Source organism: Garra rufa, chromosome 22, assembly GCF_049309525.1.
Source record: "Garra rufa chromosome 22, GarRuf1.0, whole genome shotgun sequence".
In the NCBI taxonomy this organism is placed as follows: Eukaryota; Metazoa; Chordata; class Actinopteri; order Cypriniformes; family Cyprinidae; genus Garra; species Garra rufa.
In genome coordinates, this window is record NC_133382.1 from 22381441 (window position 1) to 22396604 (window position 15164).

At 37.2% G+C, this 15164-nt stretch overlaps 1 protein-coding gene across 1 annotated transcript in view; it reads left to right on the forward strand.

Moving 5' to 3' along the window:
- Positions 1–3838, forward strand: part of mtpap (mitochondrial poly(A) polymerase) — a 10087-nt gene extending 6249 nt beyond the window's left edge. Inside the window, exons 7-9 of the mRNA XM_073828658.1 lie at positions 1446–1552; positions 1712–1785; positions 2885–3838. Coding sequence (XP_073684759.1) covers positions 1446–1552; positions 1712–1785; positions 2885–3238 — 535 coding nt within the window. The 3' untranslated portion in view covers positions 3239–3838. The remainder of the gene's footprint in view (positions 1–1445; positions 1553–1711; positions 1786–2884) is intronic.
- The last annotated feature ends 11326 nt before the right edge of the window (positions 3839–15164 follow it).

Here is a 15164-nt window from a genome sequence, read left to right on the forward strand (position 1 = left end):
TCTCCCCAAATTTATCACTACTGAAACATAATAATATATAATTTAATAACAAAGGTTATATTGACCTATTAAAATTTTGCTCACATCTACCTTGTAAATATATACTTTTTCTATTTTATTAAAATGTTTTCATAGGTATATCATTACCAATTACAATTTTAACTATTTCAAGTTTGATTTATGAGATTTGATGCATTTTGAATCTTTTTTTTTGTAAAAGGCAAAGGTAAAAAAGTTGATCATACTGATTTCAAATTTAAGGATTCATTAGTTTGAATATACATTGAACCAAACATTATCATAACATCTTGGTTGATAATTCAGTACTAATTCAGTACTTCATTTTTGACAAAACATTCCATGTTTTGGTTGTCACATTTAACAGTGGCGACAATAGTGTTTCAATAGCGACCACATCACATTACAGAATTTTAGCTCATATACTAAAATGCAAAAAAAATTTCCCCCAAATAAAGGATTATGTGTATCCTTTTGCCACTACTAAAACAATGATGGCAGGTTTTGGTAGTGACAATTATATGGGATAACAACCAAAAAACAATATTGTCACTACAGAAACTTCACCAAATGTTTCGGTCGTGAAAATTTTAGGTACTTTTGAACCTAGCTTAAAGATGCTTAAAGATCAGCACATGGTAGCACAGTATAAAAACTAAATGTTATGGAAAACTCCCAACTAAAAGTGTGTTTAATTATAGAAAAATTGTGTTTGGTAGTGATGTTTCTTCAAGTTACACACAGGTTTTTTTATACTTTTGAACACATTTACCTCAAAATAATGGGGTCTATCTATTTAACATGTAGCTATGAGAGGGAGAGACAAATATTTCCTGATCATAAATGTAGGAGTGTAGTTAAATCTGTCTCAGCCAATAAACTAAAACATACTGTTTCACTAGTGACATGAAGAAATGTACATAAAGTTACATAATTTACAAAGAAAATGTTATATATATATATATATATATATATATATATATATATATATATATAATTACTTTTAAAAAAAAATGTAAAATATTTTTAAAAACAGCAATTGAATAAAATGCAAAAAAATATTTCAGTATAATTTTCATAAGTTTAAATTTAGGGTTTAGGGACAGCCACCTTCGAGTTGAAATAGTTCGAGTTGAATACTTCTTTTTAAATGTTTTTAATGAATGACTCATATATATATATATATATATATATATATGTATATGTATATGTATATATGTGTGTGTGTGTGTGTGTAACATACGTCTGTGACTCCAGTAAAGTATAGTGGCTCAGGATAAATCACTATATGGCTCTCTTCTGAGCTGACTGTCTACACACACGATCGTTTTCTTGCCTGCCAGGGTCAAGGACAGTGATGCCACAATAGTGATACACAATCCATTTCTATATGGAAGGCCACTCAAATTATATTTATGTTTTGTGTGTGTGCTCTTTCCAGGACCGTCGGATAAGTGTGTCATTGAGGGTAATGACTGCACTATTGTCAGTGACCTTAGCAAGATTACACTGCAACACAACACAGACACATCAGGTGAGTGGAACGCATGGATTGTTTCATAATTTATCCAGACCTAGTGAAAGGTTTTACCTTTTTCCCCTTGGGCAGTTGGCTCATTCTTGTGATGCTGTGTATGCATTCAATTATTATTGAGCATTAATGACACTGGTGTTTTAATCTTTGCATCCACAGAGAAACTGTTGCAGGAATTCTTCGAGTTTTATGGCAGTTTTCCCTTCAACAAGGCATCGATCAATATCAGGAAGGTGAGTCATCCACCGACAACACGTGCATCCATGCGCAAACTCCCAGAGGACACTGCTGACGTCTTAGCGGACCCTCTACAAACGCCCACCAGAGGGCAGTGTGTTTATAGACAATTCAAAGAAAGCGTCTGGGTCTGCAGTGGACACTTTGATATATGGTTGCAATCAAATATGTGACCCTGGACCACAAAACCAGTCTTAAGTAGCACAGATATATTTGTAGCGATGGCCAGAAATACATTGTATGGGTCAAAATTATCGATTTTTCTTTTATGGCAAAAATTATTGGAATATTAATTAAAGATCATGTTCCATGAAGAAATTTAGTAAGTTTCCTACCATAAATATATCAAAACATTTTTGATTAGTAATATGCATTGCTAAGAACGTAATTTGGACAATTTCAAAGGCAATTTTCTCAATATTTAGATTTTTGCACCCTCAGATTCCAGATTTTCAAATAGTTGTATCTCGGCCAAATATTGTCCAAACCATACATCAGTGAAAATCTTACTTATTCAGCTCATGTATAAATCATTTAGCTCATGTATAAATCTCAATTTCAAAAACTTACCCAGCAAATTGTCCAGGGTCACATATATTCAACTCCCTTAAGACGTTCTGATGCTGTAAACAAAGCTTTAGGTAAACAATTCAACCAAAAGCATCAGTAAAGTATTATAGAACATTTATTAATACACATTTGAGTGCTTCTGAGATTAATTAAGTTGAAGAAAAATGGGGGGGGGGGGGGGGTCTAATTGGCTCAAAATATTTATGATTTAACCCCCAGAAGTCTATTTAATAAAGAATTTTGTAATCTCCAATAAACATTATATTATTATGTTAGGTTGTTAAAGTTTTTGGGGGTTGAATAATTTTATTCTAGTTGTAAACGATATGATTGACATATCTGAGACCACTAGTAAAAATGCTTTTATTTTGTGTGTTTCTAATTTAATACTTTTTGTTGTTGTTTTTGTACATTAAGTTTTCTGTAGAACAAATTGAGTGAAATTGCTGATGCAATTGATGTGTTAATACTGTGTGTTTAAATATTAGAAGGCCTAAATATCCTGCTTTATATCTCATTCACCAGGGAAAGGAGCAGACCAAACCAGAAACGACAGCTTTGTATATCCAGAATCCGTTTGAAACCACTCTAAACATTAGCAAGAATGTTAACGGAACACAGCTAGAGCGTTTCGTGGCACTTTGTCGAGAAAGTGCCTGGCTTCTCCAGCAGAAGGAAACTCTTAACCGAAGTTCAGTCTCACCATGGGGGTTCGCTGCGCTTCTCCTTCCTTCAGTCACCTCAGGAGCAGGGGTGAAAAGTCGCAGGAAGAGGAAACAAGAACCAGCTAGCTCAAGAATAAAGAACCTGCTAGACTCTCTGAAGATTAAAGGTGGTGAAACTGTTGCAAAAAAGGGAAGTGCAAAGTCTAGTAGGTGATCTGGTCAATAAATCTCACTCACCCTGAAGAACACGGGGGGAGGGGGAAAAACTAAGCTCAGTCTTCTGAAGAACGAATTTAAATGACCAACATGCCCAAAGACTGGAACAAACGTGAACTTCATATATTTCTACAGTTAGAATCTGTTAGTCTTTTAAGAAACGTTAAAAAACTAAGATCAGTTTCTGTTCCACACAAGTATTTCACATGAAAGAGAACCTTTGTAGATCCCAACATGATATAACATAGGAAGAAGAGGTCAACTGCGGTCTTTGACTCCACGCAAAATGGAGTTTAATGCTTGCTGCGTTGATCTGATAACACAGTCATTACGGTTTCCAGAGAAGTGGAGCAGAACCTCTGAACACTGAACAGCTTGCATGGAACACTTGTGATTATGTTAGATCACACACAAACTCCACCTTCTCTGAGTTGCAATACCAATACAATGGCCTAATGACTCTGTCATAAAAGCAAAGGCCATGTCATGTTTTTACATCAGTATCGTGGTGTTATGAAAGGTGCAAAAAGAAAAAAGTCACTGTCAACTAATGTACATAAATAATGTTTTATAAGATATTAAAACAAAGTGACATTCAGACCATTACTGTTTGTTTCTTCTTGGGCTTTTTTATTAGGGCCCTAGCACCCTATTGGAATTGTTCAGTTTCTTTTTCTCCAAACTGCATTTTTTGGGGCCTAAACATGCTCAAACTTTTCATCTGATATTGGTTTCAGAAATGGGTGTGACAAAATGACTCGATAAGCGCCACCTATAAAATGTTAACAAAGTGCCCTTCGAGCTATGCTTCACATACATGTACGAAATTCGTCATGTAACACACCAAAACCTACAAAAAAGTCCCCGGCTACAAAGACTGAAACCTAACAGGGATTGTTATTTTGAATTTTCTCTGCAAGTTTTGTGCCGTTTTTGCCATTTTCAGGCATTGTATTTAGCGATTTACACAGATCAACACCAAATTTGGTCAATGTGATCTAAAGCCCTTTGTGACGGTAAATTGCGAAGATCTTGAGTTTTCGTTAAAGTGTGAGTCTGTGGCGACCTGACAAACTTTGATGTTTCAGGATGAAAAAGGAAGTTGTTATAATTCAGGCATAAAATGTCCAATCTGCACTGAAATTCACATGTTTGATATGAGTCCTGTGCTGAACACATGGCCATGACCATATTCAGTTATAGTCATAACGCCACCTGTTGGCCACAGGAAGTGACAAGTGACATGTTTTATGCTGTAACAAACTCCTAGAGATTTAATCACAACATTTGGTCAATCTAATCAAAAGGTCTTTGCGATGTTAAATTTCGAACAATGTCCGATCTGCCCACACATTCGCTAAGTGTCCTGGCCTGAGCAAAGGCCAATATTCCGTTATAATCATAGCGCCACCTGCTGATGACAGGAAATGACTTGTTTAATACTAAATTAAACATACAATGTCCAATCTGCCCCAAACTTCACATTTGGAAAGGAAAGGATGTGACGTGTGGCCAAGTATGATGACCCATACTTGGAATTTGTGCTCTGCATTTAACCCATCCAAGTGCACACACACAGTAGTGAACACACACCCGGAGCAGTGGGCAGCCATATTGCTATTGCTGCGGCGCCCGGGGAGCAGTTGGGGTTTTGGTGCCTTGCTCAAGGGACTCACCTTAGTTGTGGTATTGAGAGTGGAGAGGGCACTGTACATTCACTCACCCCACCTACAATCCCTGCCGGGGGGAGTGGGTCTACTAAGATGTTTGCTAAGAGTACTGGCCTGAATACACCTAAAGGCCAATATTTAGTTATAATAATAGCGCCAACTGTTGGTGACAGAAAATGACTTGTTTTACACTAGCTTAAACATGCAATGTCCAATCTGCCCCAAACTTTACGTTTGCTAAGAGTACTGGCCTGAAGACATGTAAAGGCCAATATTCAGTTATTGGCATAGCGTCATCAGCTGGCAGCAGGAAGTTGGGTGCATATAAATGACTTTGACATATTCCTCTTGTATTTACCACTTTAAATGCATATTGCTCACTGTTCGTTGTTTTCCTGAAGCCACCGGGTGCAGCTTTAATTTAACATTTTTCCCATACTCTTTGCCTTGACAGGCAATCTGATCAATCATAATGCAGAATCTGCCATTTTGTCCGACAAACAACCCAGACAGGAGAGTAGATTAATATTGGTGGACTTGAAAAATGGTGGGTATTGACATCTTTCCGCTGTTTAAATAAGATATCTTTTGATATTTATTTCATGCTATAACTAGTAAAGGGGAAGAGATGAACAATTTGAAAGCTGAGGCTTTTTCATACCAAAAGTAACCTGCCCTGTCTTGTCTGTCAGGTGGACAGGTCCCTGCGAAGGGTGACTTAATTTTTCAAAATTGGGACTTAGGCCTAATCACCTTGTAAATGTGAGTTTATAACCAAAACTCGACTTTCTCACAATTTGCAACAATGTATATGACAATAACAACTTAAGTTTGTTCTGATTTGCTTATAATTGTGGCTGAGCCTGTATTCACACTTCGATTAAAACAAACTCTGGTGCGATTGCGTTAGTGCTGTTCATTTGAGTAAGTGTGAACGCTGCCATCCGAACCCTGGTGCACACCAAACAAGCGGACCGAGACCCCTAAAAAGATGGGTCTCTGTCCGCTTCCAAACAAACTCTGGTGCGGTTTGAATGAAATATGAATGCAACATAGAACAAATGCTTCTAAACGAACCAAAAACAAGATGCGACGCTATGCGGCATGATTTCAGGAAGGGGACAAGTGGTGCATACATAACAAAACTAGCATAGAGCAAATGTAGAGCAATGAGGTAAAGTGCCTTTTTATGAGTTTTTGTGAGTTTGCAGGTGATGAAAATAAAATCTTATGCACTCAACGAGCACGCTTAATTCAGCAGACGGCATTGCTTGTATTCAACTTAAAGCAGCGATCAGCAGACCAATCAGTGAATACTTTAATGTCATACAGCCGCTTTAATTCGAATACACCTTTTCCTTTTATTTGGGGTGTTTGGTGAGTTCCAATCACGTTGTGAACGTATCACTATGCCTTTAGGTTCATTATCTTTAAGTTCGCTGTTGAAAAATACCAGTGTGAATGCTAATCGGACCAGGACCAAATGTATTATTTTCCAAACGAAGCGAACTACAAGTGTGAACACACCCTGAATCTCACACTGAGACATTATCTCTCTTGTTTCACACAATTGCAGCTTTATTTCTTGTAATTGTGACTTTATATCTCACAATGAAACTTTTTCTCACAATGTGACCATATATCTCACAATTTGGACTTTATTTCATTGTGGCTCACAATGAGACTTGATGTCTTGCAATGTTACCAATTGCAAATTTGAGACTATATCTCAATATAAAGCTTATATAAAGTCTTTCGTAATAAACTGGAAGGTAGTGTGAGAAGATGGACAGAACAAGACATGGGAAAGGTGAAGAACTACAGCACTTTGGTGGATAGGGCAGGAAGCAGATAGTGAGTTGCTGGAAAAAAGTTGTAGAGTGTTGGCAAATAGAGAGGAAATAAGTGTTTTGAGACTCTATCACAGGACGATTAGTAGCAAGGGAAGAAAACTATAGTGGCCGAAGATGAAAGTGTAAAGTCTCCTGGGAGTGCTAGTTAGTTGTTTTAATGCTCATGACGGTTTTACCACTCAACTTGATGAGGTCAGAGGTCAAAAAGTCTAGTGGAAACCATTTCTCTTAACCTTACCTTTTCTACGGAGAGCCAGAGAACAACAGTGTGTTACCTTTAAACCATCTGAACTGAATTTTAACTTAAGTGTCTGTTTGAGAACGTGAAGAAGGTCATGGGCTAAAGAGAGTAATAAGTACTTGATATCCTTATGCAATTTCACAGGTGAAATCCCACCCAGAGCTGCTTAGTGGCGGATTTATCCGAACAGCTGAAAGACATTTGGGCTTTATGAGCTTATATCGGTATGGCATCAAACGGTTTACAATTGTTTATCAGCTCAGTTATGTCTCATAAGGGTTCTAACAGTCACAGTCTACACAATGACAGCTTAGGATTTGCAGAGTTGCTAATGCTGTCTTTGTGCCCCGTAAAAGGTACATTTTCTGCTGTTTGAATGTAAGTCCTAGTTTTGAAGTCTTGGTGTTCAAGACAAAAACTCCTAATGTAAATGTCTGACACTTATGATGAATTGAATGCATCCTTGCTGAATAAAAGTATGCATTTCTTTCAAAACAAAACATAAAAATCTTACTGGCCCCAAACTTTTAAGTGGTAGTGTGTGCGTTTATAACCAAGTCTATCCATTTCATCATTTGAAATATAACCGCATTTAAACCATTGTTTTGATTCAGGCAGGCAGGGAGCTCAACCTCCCGTGTGTTTGTTCGGCCTCTGAGGCAGCAGACGGCTTGAGGCTTCCGCTGGGTGTAATACTCGTCAGGTTACGCTACAATTTTTTTCTTCACCCTGCTGCCAAACTAAACAAACCCATTCAAATATGATGATTATTTCCTGAAATGATGATTGTTATGACCCTGGCTCCAATGGAGATGTGCTTTAGTCATATTCTCCAACTGTTCTCTGCACTACCCATAGAGTATGTTTTGTTTTTGAGTATGGACAAACTATATACTTTCTTTCTTTCTCTCACTCACTCTGCTTATTCTTGGCTGTAGGTTTTTCTCCTGAGCCTGAAAGAATTTCAGAAAGGTGGCTTGAGGGTTTGAAAAACACAGGGGGGATTTGCAGGAAAAACAACATGAAATGAAAATGGTCTTGGCTTTGCCGTCTTAGTGGAATTTCGGTCAAAACCTGTGCTATTTACAACCTCTTCAGAGGATTTTGCTGGTTAGGTGCAATTTACCATTTTAAAGCCTTGGATATTTATAAAATGCTCTAGATATTACTTTACACCTTTAAAGGCAGTGATTAGTGTGCCGTTAAGATATTTGACACTTAAATGATACTTTAATATGTCCACAGCTAATATGCATCAATTATTAATTGTGACTGTAATCACATGATCTCAATTTGTGTAATCACACCCAGGCGCAATCTAACTTCCTTTTCCTTTTCAAGTCCATTGTCCAGAGTGGGCTATAGTCCTTTTCCAACTCCACAACTTGTGTTTGTGCCAGGCACTTGCCATAGTACCAAAACACACTGGGCTTCATTTAGGATATTTCTGTTTTTTAACATGCAGTTGAAGTCAAAAGTTTACATACACCTTACAGAATCTGATTAGTACAGCCCAAAACATTACAATATTTGACAATCTGCAGCAGCAATAATCAGCGAAATATTCAAGTTTCATTCAGTTCAGTGGCATTGTTTACATTCAGTGCCACCAATATGGCCGATTGTCAACTAACATGAAAACACTCTATAGCGGATAATGAACCAGAAGTATCACCCATAGGCTTATTTCCACGTTGAAGAATAAGGAGGATAAAAAATAAGTAACCAGCAATTTCTTTATTTGTTCCAACCTAAAGTTGTACAATTACAAAAAAAGGGCAAATGAACTTGTAAAATATTATTCTGGCAGTGCATCAAAATTCAGTGTCATCAGTTTGCCAAAAAGAGCACTTATTTATACATGGTAGAGAGCAGGTGAACATTTCTTTCGTGCCAAGTAACATTTTGAAAATTCGAACAACGGCTTTGCGCCGGATTTACACAAAAATGAGTTCTGCTGGTGTTATAAGGCCCACTGAGTGTCCTTCCCTCTGTCCTCTCTCAATCTTTTCCCTGTCAGTGAAGGGTCACTGTCTCTAAATCTGTTCTTTGCCTTTCCTCCTCCTGCCGTTTATTTCTCCCAAAGCACCTTGTGGATCAAGAGAATCTGAGAAAGCTTCTGACGCAGTTCTTTTCCCTGTTGGAAGCACTGCGCCAGCCAGTAGCATTAGCTCAGTAAACTGGTGGAAAGTCCTGTCCTGTTGTTGTTGTTTTTAGCAAGCTCAGGCACACAGACACACACACACACACACTGAAGTTCAGTTATCAGAATGGGCCTCTGTGTGCACCCACAATTCCCATTGTTTTACTTCTCTACCTCAGCAAGGCTTAATTGAGCCTGGCACCAAAAGTCGACCTCAGTGGAACGATAGAGCTATGCCGGTCGATGGCATTTCTCTCTCTTTCTCTCTCGTCTGCTGTTCTGGTGCCGAGGGCCTGGCTGCAATACAGGCAGCACTAACACAATATAAGTGTCTGGAAAGACCTCCATTTAATAGGTCTGTCTCTGTTTAAAACTTCAGTCAGTTTACAGTTACTAATGATGGGTGAAAACAGCTTACTGGACTTTCTGAGTCTCACTTGCCAGGTTTTAAAGGGATCAGAGTTTAAGTTTCTTCATGTGTGTGTTTACACTAGCATTCAAATGTGTGGACTTGGTAAGATTTTGTTGTTGTTGTTTAAATAAATCTCTTATTTTAACCAAGGTTACATTTGTTTTTAATATTGTGAAATGTTATTACAATTTAAAATACATGATTTCTATTTTAATATACTTTAAAATGTAATTTATTAATGTGTTTTCTCCTATAATTTTATGATCCTATATTGCATTTTTTATAATAATTTTAAATAAAATGTATACACTACCAATCAAAAGATTTTTGGACAGTATTGTTTTTTTTTTTTTTACAGAAGTCTGCACACCAAGCCTGCATTTATTTGATCCAAATTACAGCAAAAACAGTAAATATTTTTACTATTTAAAATAACTGTTTTCTATGTGAATATTTTCTAAAAATATAATTTATTCCTGCGATTTCAAAGCAGAATTTTTAGCATCATTACTCCAGTCACATGATCCTTCAGAATCATTCTAATATTCTGATTTATTAATATTATGATGTTGAAAACAGCAAAGTATAATTTTTTCAGGTTTCTTTGGTGAATAAAAAATTCAGAAGAAGAACATTTTTCTGAAATCGAAATCTTTTGTAACATTATAAATGCCTTTATCATCACTTTTGGTCAATTTAAAGCATCCTTGCTAAATAAAAGTATTAATTTCTACAATGTCTTTCCCCCAAATTTTTGCTAAATTTTAAAATATATTCAAAGAGAAAGCAGTTATTTTAAATAGTACAAATTTTGCATAAAATAACTGCTTTTGCCGTATTTTGGATCAAATAAATGCAGCTTTGATGAGCAGAAAATGCTTTTTTTTTTTTTTTTTTAACATTACAAATCTTACTGTCCAAAAACTTTTGACTGGTAGTGTATTTATATTATATTATATTATATTATAGTATATATTAATTTATTTTATATTAATATTATATAATATTATTGCATTACATTGCATTGGATTTAATTTTCATTTATTTTGTATAATAATTTGAAATAAAATGTTTATATTATATTACAGTTTTTATAGATGTTTTTATTTTTGTTGTATGTCACTTTCTATGGTCTCTCATTTCTGTTTTGTTTTGTTTTTTTGTCTGCAGGACCTACATCAGTTTATTTTTTGGAGGAAGCATGGTATCTACAGGTATTTCTTGGTTAGCTTCTTATTCATTGTTGGCTTTAATGTAATTCTTGTTTTCCTAGTGTCAACTACTCAAGCTTTTGACTGTCACACTCAAGAGACTTTGCATATGTGACTGTTTATGTGCTTCTTGCATGAAGAAAGAAAAGCTTTGCTTTGAAAATCCCATATGCACTTCATTGATTTTAATTTTCTTCATGCTTTTCACAAGTGCTGTGATGAAATGTTTTTGTTTTGTTTTCGATGCCCTTAATGCTCACTGAAAATAAACAGTGACACCATCAATTGACCATCAATTTATTGAGGTCAGGATTTCTCCCCTGTTACCAGCTGGCCTTTTTCTCCATGGCTGTATGCAGCTGCAACTTAGAAGATTTGGGGCTTGACTGTGCAGGGTGAGTAATAGACGAAAGATTATGCTGAGTTCAGTGTATGCTGGATCCAGTGTGCTGGCATGATTGTATTTGCGGCCACTTGTTGAGAGCTTTCTTGATGACAGAAAAGGGGAAATTGGGAAATGGAAGAAGTTTTACTATTCAGCCCTGAAACCATTTGTTTTAGTCACTTGTGAGTTTTTCTCACTGTATGTGTGTCTTGTTACACCATGAAAACTAGAACCACATGCATGAAATTGATTACATGGGCATTTGATTGCTATCTGCCTGTGTAAATTAGAATTTTATTCCCTCTCCTTTCTCTTCCCGAACACTCTGGAGCGTCAGCGTGAGCCTTTCCCTGAATATTGGGTTCCATCATTGGTGGTGAATCCATATGTAATGACATCCATTCCTGGAACCATCAACTCTATGATCTGTCTCTGCTAAAACTATTAGAGAAAAGCAGCAGCTCTCCTGTTTCATTACTGAAAAACACAACAGTAGGATCCCATTCCACTTTTCATCTTTCAAACATCTTCACCTCACACTTGGAGAACTACAGGGACATTTTCCTCCCACTCTACTCTTTCCGCAGTTCCTCTTTACTTGACACCAGTTTGTGTGGGTAGTCGTTTGTGTCTAGCAAGAGATTATCTGCCCTTGAAATCATTTTAATGCATTAATAGGAGCAGCGTTGACTGTAATCTTTATAATTAATCATTTAATGATACGGCTGCAAATTATTAAATTCTCTTTGAATGCAAAAATATTTCTCTATGTTAGTGACACAACATCCTGCCATGCAGCTGGAACAGGAATGGCACTGTGTGCAAGTAAATGAACTGATGTCAGTTGGAAATTAAATTTCAGTCTTAAGAGAGACTCTGAATTAGTCTATATTTGGCAAGGAAGTAACTAGGTTCTCTGTTAATGTGATTTAGGTGAATGGTGGGTAGATTGGAGTGAAAGGAGATGAGACAACCTCAGAGTTCTGGAAAGCTAAGTTCAGAAGAGTGACTGGACTGCTGAAAACAGGTAATGAACAAAACACTAAACAATAACCAGATCTTTTGACAGCAAAACTAATAAACCAAATCATAATGTTTAATTACATGTCCAAAAAAGACAAAACAAAATGTCTACGCAGGGTTTCATTCGATTATTGTGAATAACTTTAGTGAATCAGTTTGTTTTGATAGTCCATGTAAATCAAACTGTTCAGATTGTTTTACTTGCATGAACCATCTAAGCTAACCAATTTACTAAAACGTATTCGACCTCCCAGCATTTCAACAAGAGTGAGAGAGAAGAGTTTATATGAGCGCTTAAAGGAGAAGTTCACTTCCAGAGTAAAAAATTCCTGACCATTTACTCACCCTCATGTCATCCAAGATGTTCATGTCTTTCATTCTTTAGCCACAAAGAAGTTAAGTTTTTTGAGGAAAACATTCCAGGATTTTTCTCCATATAGGGGACTTCTATGGTGGGCAACAGGTTGAAGGTCCAAATCCCAGTTTCAATGCAGCTTTAAAGGGCTCTACATGATCCCAGCTGAGAAATACATTGGCACTGCAAATGCGCTTCTATGATTTCACGCATTAAGTAATTATGTTGGAAAGGTCATGCAGGGTTAGTTCTTTGTCTGTGTACTTCGGTTCAGAAGGTGAAAATCACATTTCCAAATCCTCCGATATCAGTGTTATACCTTTTTTGTAAAGTGTGTTTGACTTCCTTTGCACGTTCGCTTTGTAAACACTGGGTTTGTACTTCTGCTTAGGTTACACACAACCTTTCCAACATGACTACGTAATGTGTGAGGTCAGGCTGGTACAAGTGGAGCATATGTGGTTAAAAAGTATATAAATTTTGATTGTTTTAAGAAAATGGCAGATTGTATCGCTTATTCCTCGGCTGGGATCGTGTAGAATCCTTTGAAGCTGCATTGAAACTGCTATTTGGATCTTCAAACTGTTAGCCACCACTAAAGTCCACTATATGGAGAGTCCAATATATTCTTTTCGACTGAAGAAGGAAAGACATGAACATCTTGGATGACATGGGAGTGAGTAAATTATAAGGAATTTTTATTCTGGAATTGAACTTCTCCTTTTAAGGAGCCTTTCATAGAGAATGCTTATTGCGTTTTTAAACTGGGTAGTGTAAAAAAAAAAAAAAAAACTAGCTCTAGAGAGACGTTTAATAAAAGTTAACCCAAAGTTGCATGTTTTGAACCTCTGCTGTGTCCCATCTTTTGAAGTCTGCATCCCAAGACCAAATGTGACGCAGCAGCGCAACAAAAATGTTGTCTCAAAATGCATCTTTCATTTACTGGGAATGAATGTTTGACTATCCCAAGATTTACTGTTTGCTGATGTCGACAGAAGAGAAAAAAAAGTAAAAAAAGATGAGATTACAAACAAACACACCCCTAATTGCTCCACCTCTAAAACACCCAACAATCCTAACTACTCTGCTCCGTGTCAGTCTTGAACCCTGATCGTCAGTATGTGAGGTGAATGCACTAACAATGACGCTAAACACCACATTCTCTAGCAGTCGTCAACGCACCTCTTGAGATCAGGGGTCTACCTGCACAATGACAAGGAAGCACAAAAAATGAATGTACAGTCGTGGCCAAAAGTTTTGAGAATGACACAAATATTAGTTTTCACAAAGTTTGCTGCTAAACTGCTTTTAGATCTTTGTTTCAGTTGTTTCTGTGATGTACTGAAATATAATTACAAGCACTTCATACGTTTCAAAGGCTTTTATCGACAATTACATGACATTTATGCTAAGAGTCAGTATTTGCAGTGTTGGCCCTTCTTTCTCAGGACCTCTGCAATTCGATTGTGCATGCTCTCAATCAACTTCTGGGCCAAATCCTGACTGATAGCAACCCATTCTTTCATAATCACTTCTTGGAGTTTGTCAGAATTAGTGGGTTTTTGTTTGTTCACCCGCCTCTTGAGGATTGACCACAAGTTCTCAATGGGATTAAGATCTGGGGAGTTTCCAGGCCATGGACCCAAAATGTCAACGTTTTGGTCCCCGAGCCACTTAGTTATCACTTTTACCTTATGGCACGGTGCTCCATCGTGCTGGAAAATGCATTGTTCTTCACCAAACTGTTGTTGAATTGTTGGAAGAAGTTGCTGTTGGAGGGTGTTTTGGTGCCATTCTTTATTCATGGCTGTGTTTTTGGGCAAAATTGTGAGTGAGCCCACTCCCTTGGATGAGAAACAACCCCACACATGAATGGTCTCAGGATGCTTTACTGTTGGCATGACACAGGACTGATGGTAGCGCTCACCTTTTCTTCTCCGGACAAGCCTTTTTCCAGATGCCTCAAACAATCGGAAAGAGGCTTCATCAGAGAATATGACTTTGCCCCAGTCCTCAGCAGTCCATTGGCCATACTTTTTGCAGAAGATCAATCTGTCCCTGATGTTTTTTTTTGGAGCGAAGTGGCTTCTTTGCTGCCCTTCTTGACACCAGGACATCCTCCAAAAGTCTTGGCCTCACTGTGCGTGCAGATGCGCTCACACCTGCCTGCTGCCATTCCTGAGCAAGCTCTGCACTGGTGGCACTCCGATCCCACAGCTGAATCCACTTTAGGAGACCATCCTGGCGCTTGCTGGACTTTCTTGGATGCCCTGAAGCCTTCTTAACAATGCAGTGGAAAGTTTTTTTCGGGATTAAGTTAATTTTCATGGCAAAGAAGGACTATGCAATTCATCTGATCACTCTTCATAACATTCTGGAATATATGCAAATTGCTATTATAAAAACTTAAGCAGCAACTTTTCCAATTTCCAATATATATGTAATTCTCAAAACTTTAGGCCACGACTGTACAGTACACAATAGTAAATACAAACAAGAGTTTGTTGTTAGTTGCCAACAGCACAGCAGCTCTAGACAATTAATAACACTTAAAACCAGTGTTACTCACATATAAAGCGGAATTTCCAGTGATCTTTTTTGTCAAATCTCCCTCTTGCTTGTTCTCTGTCC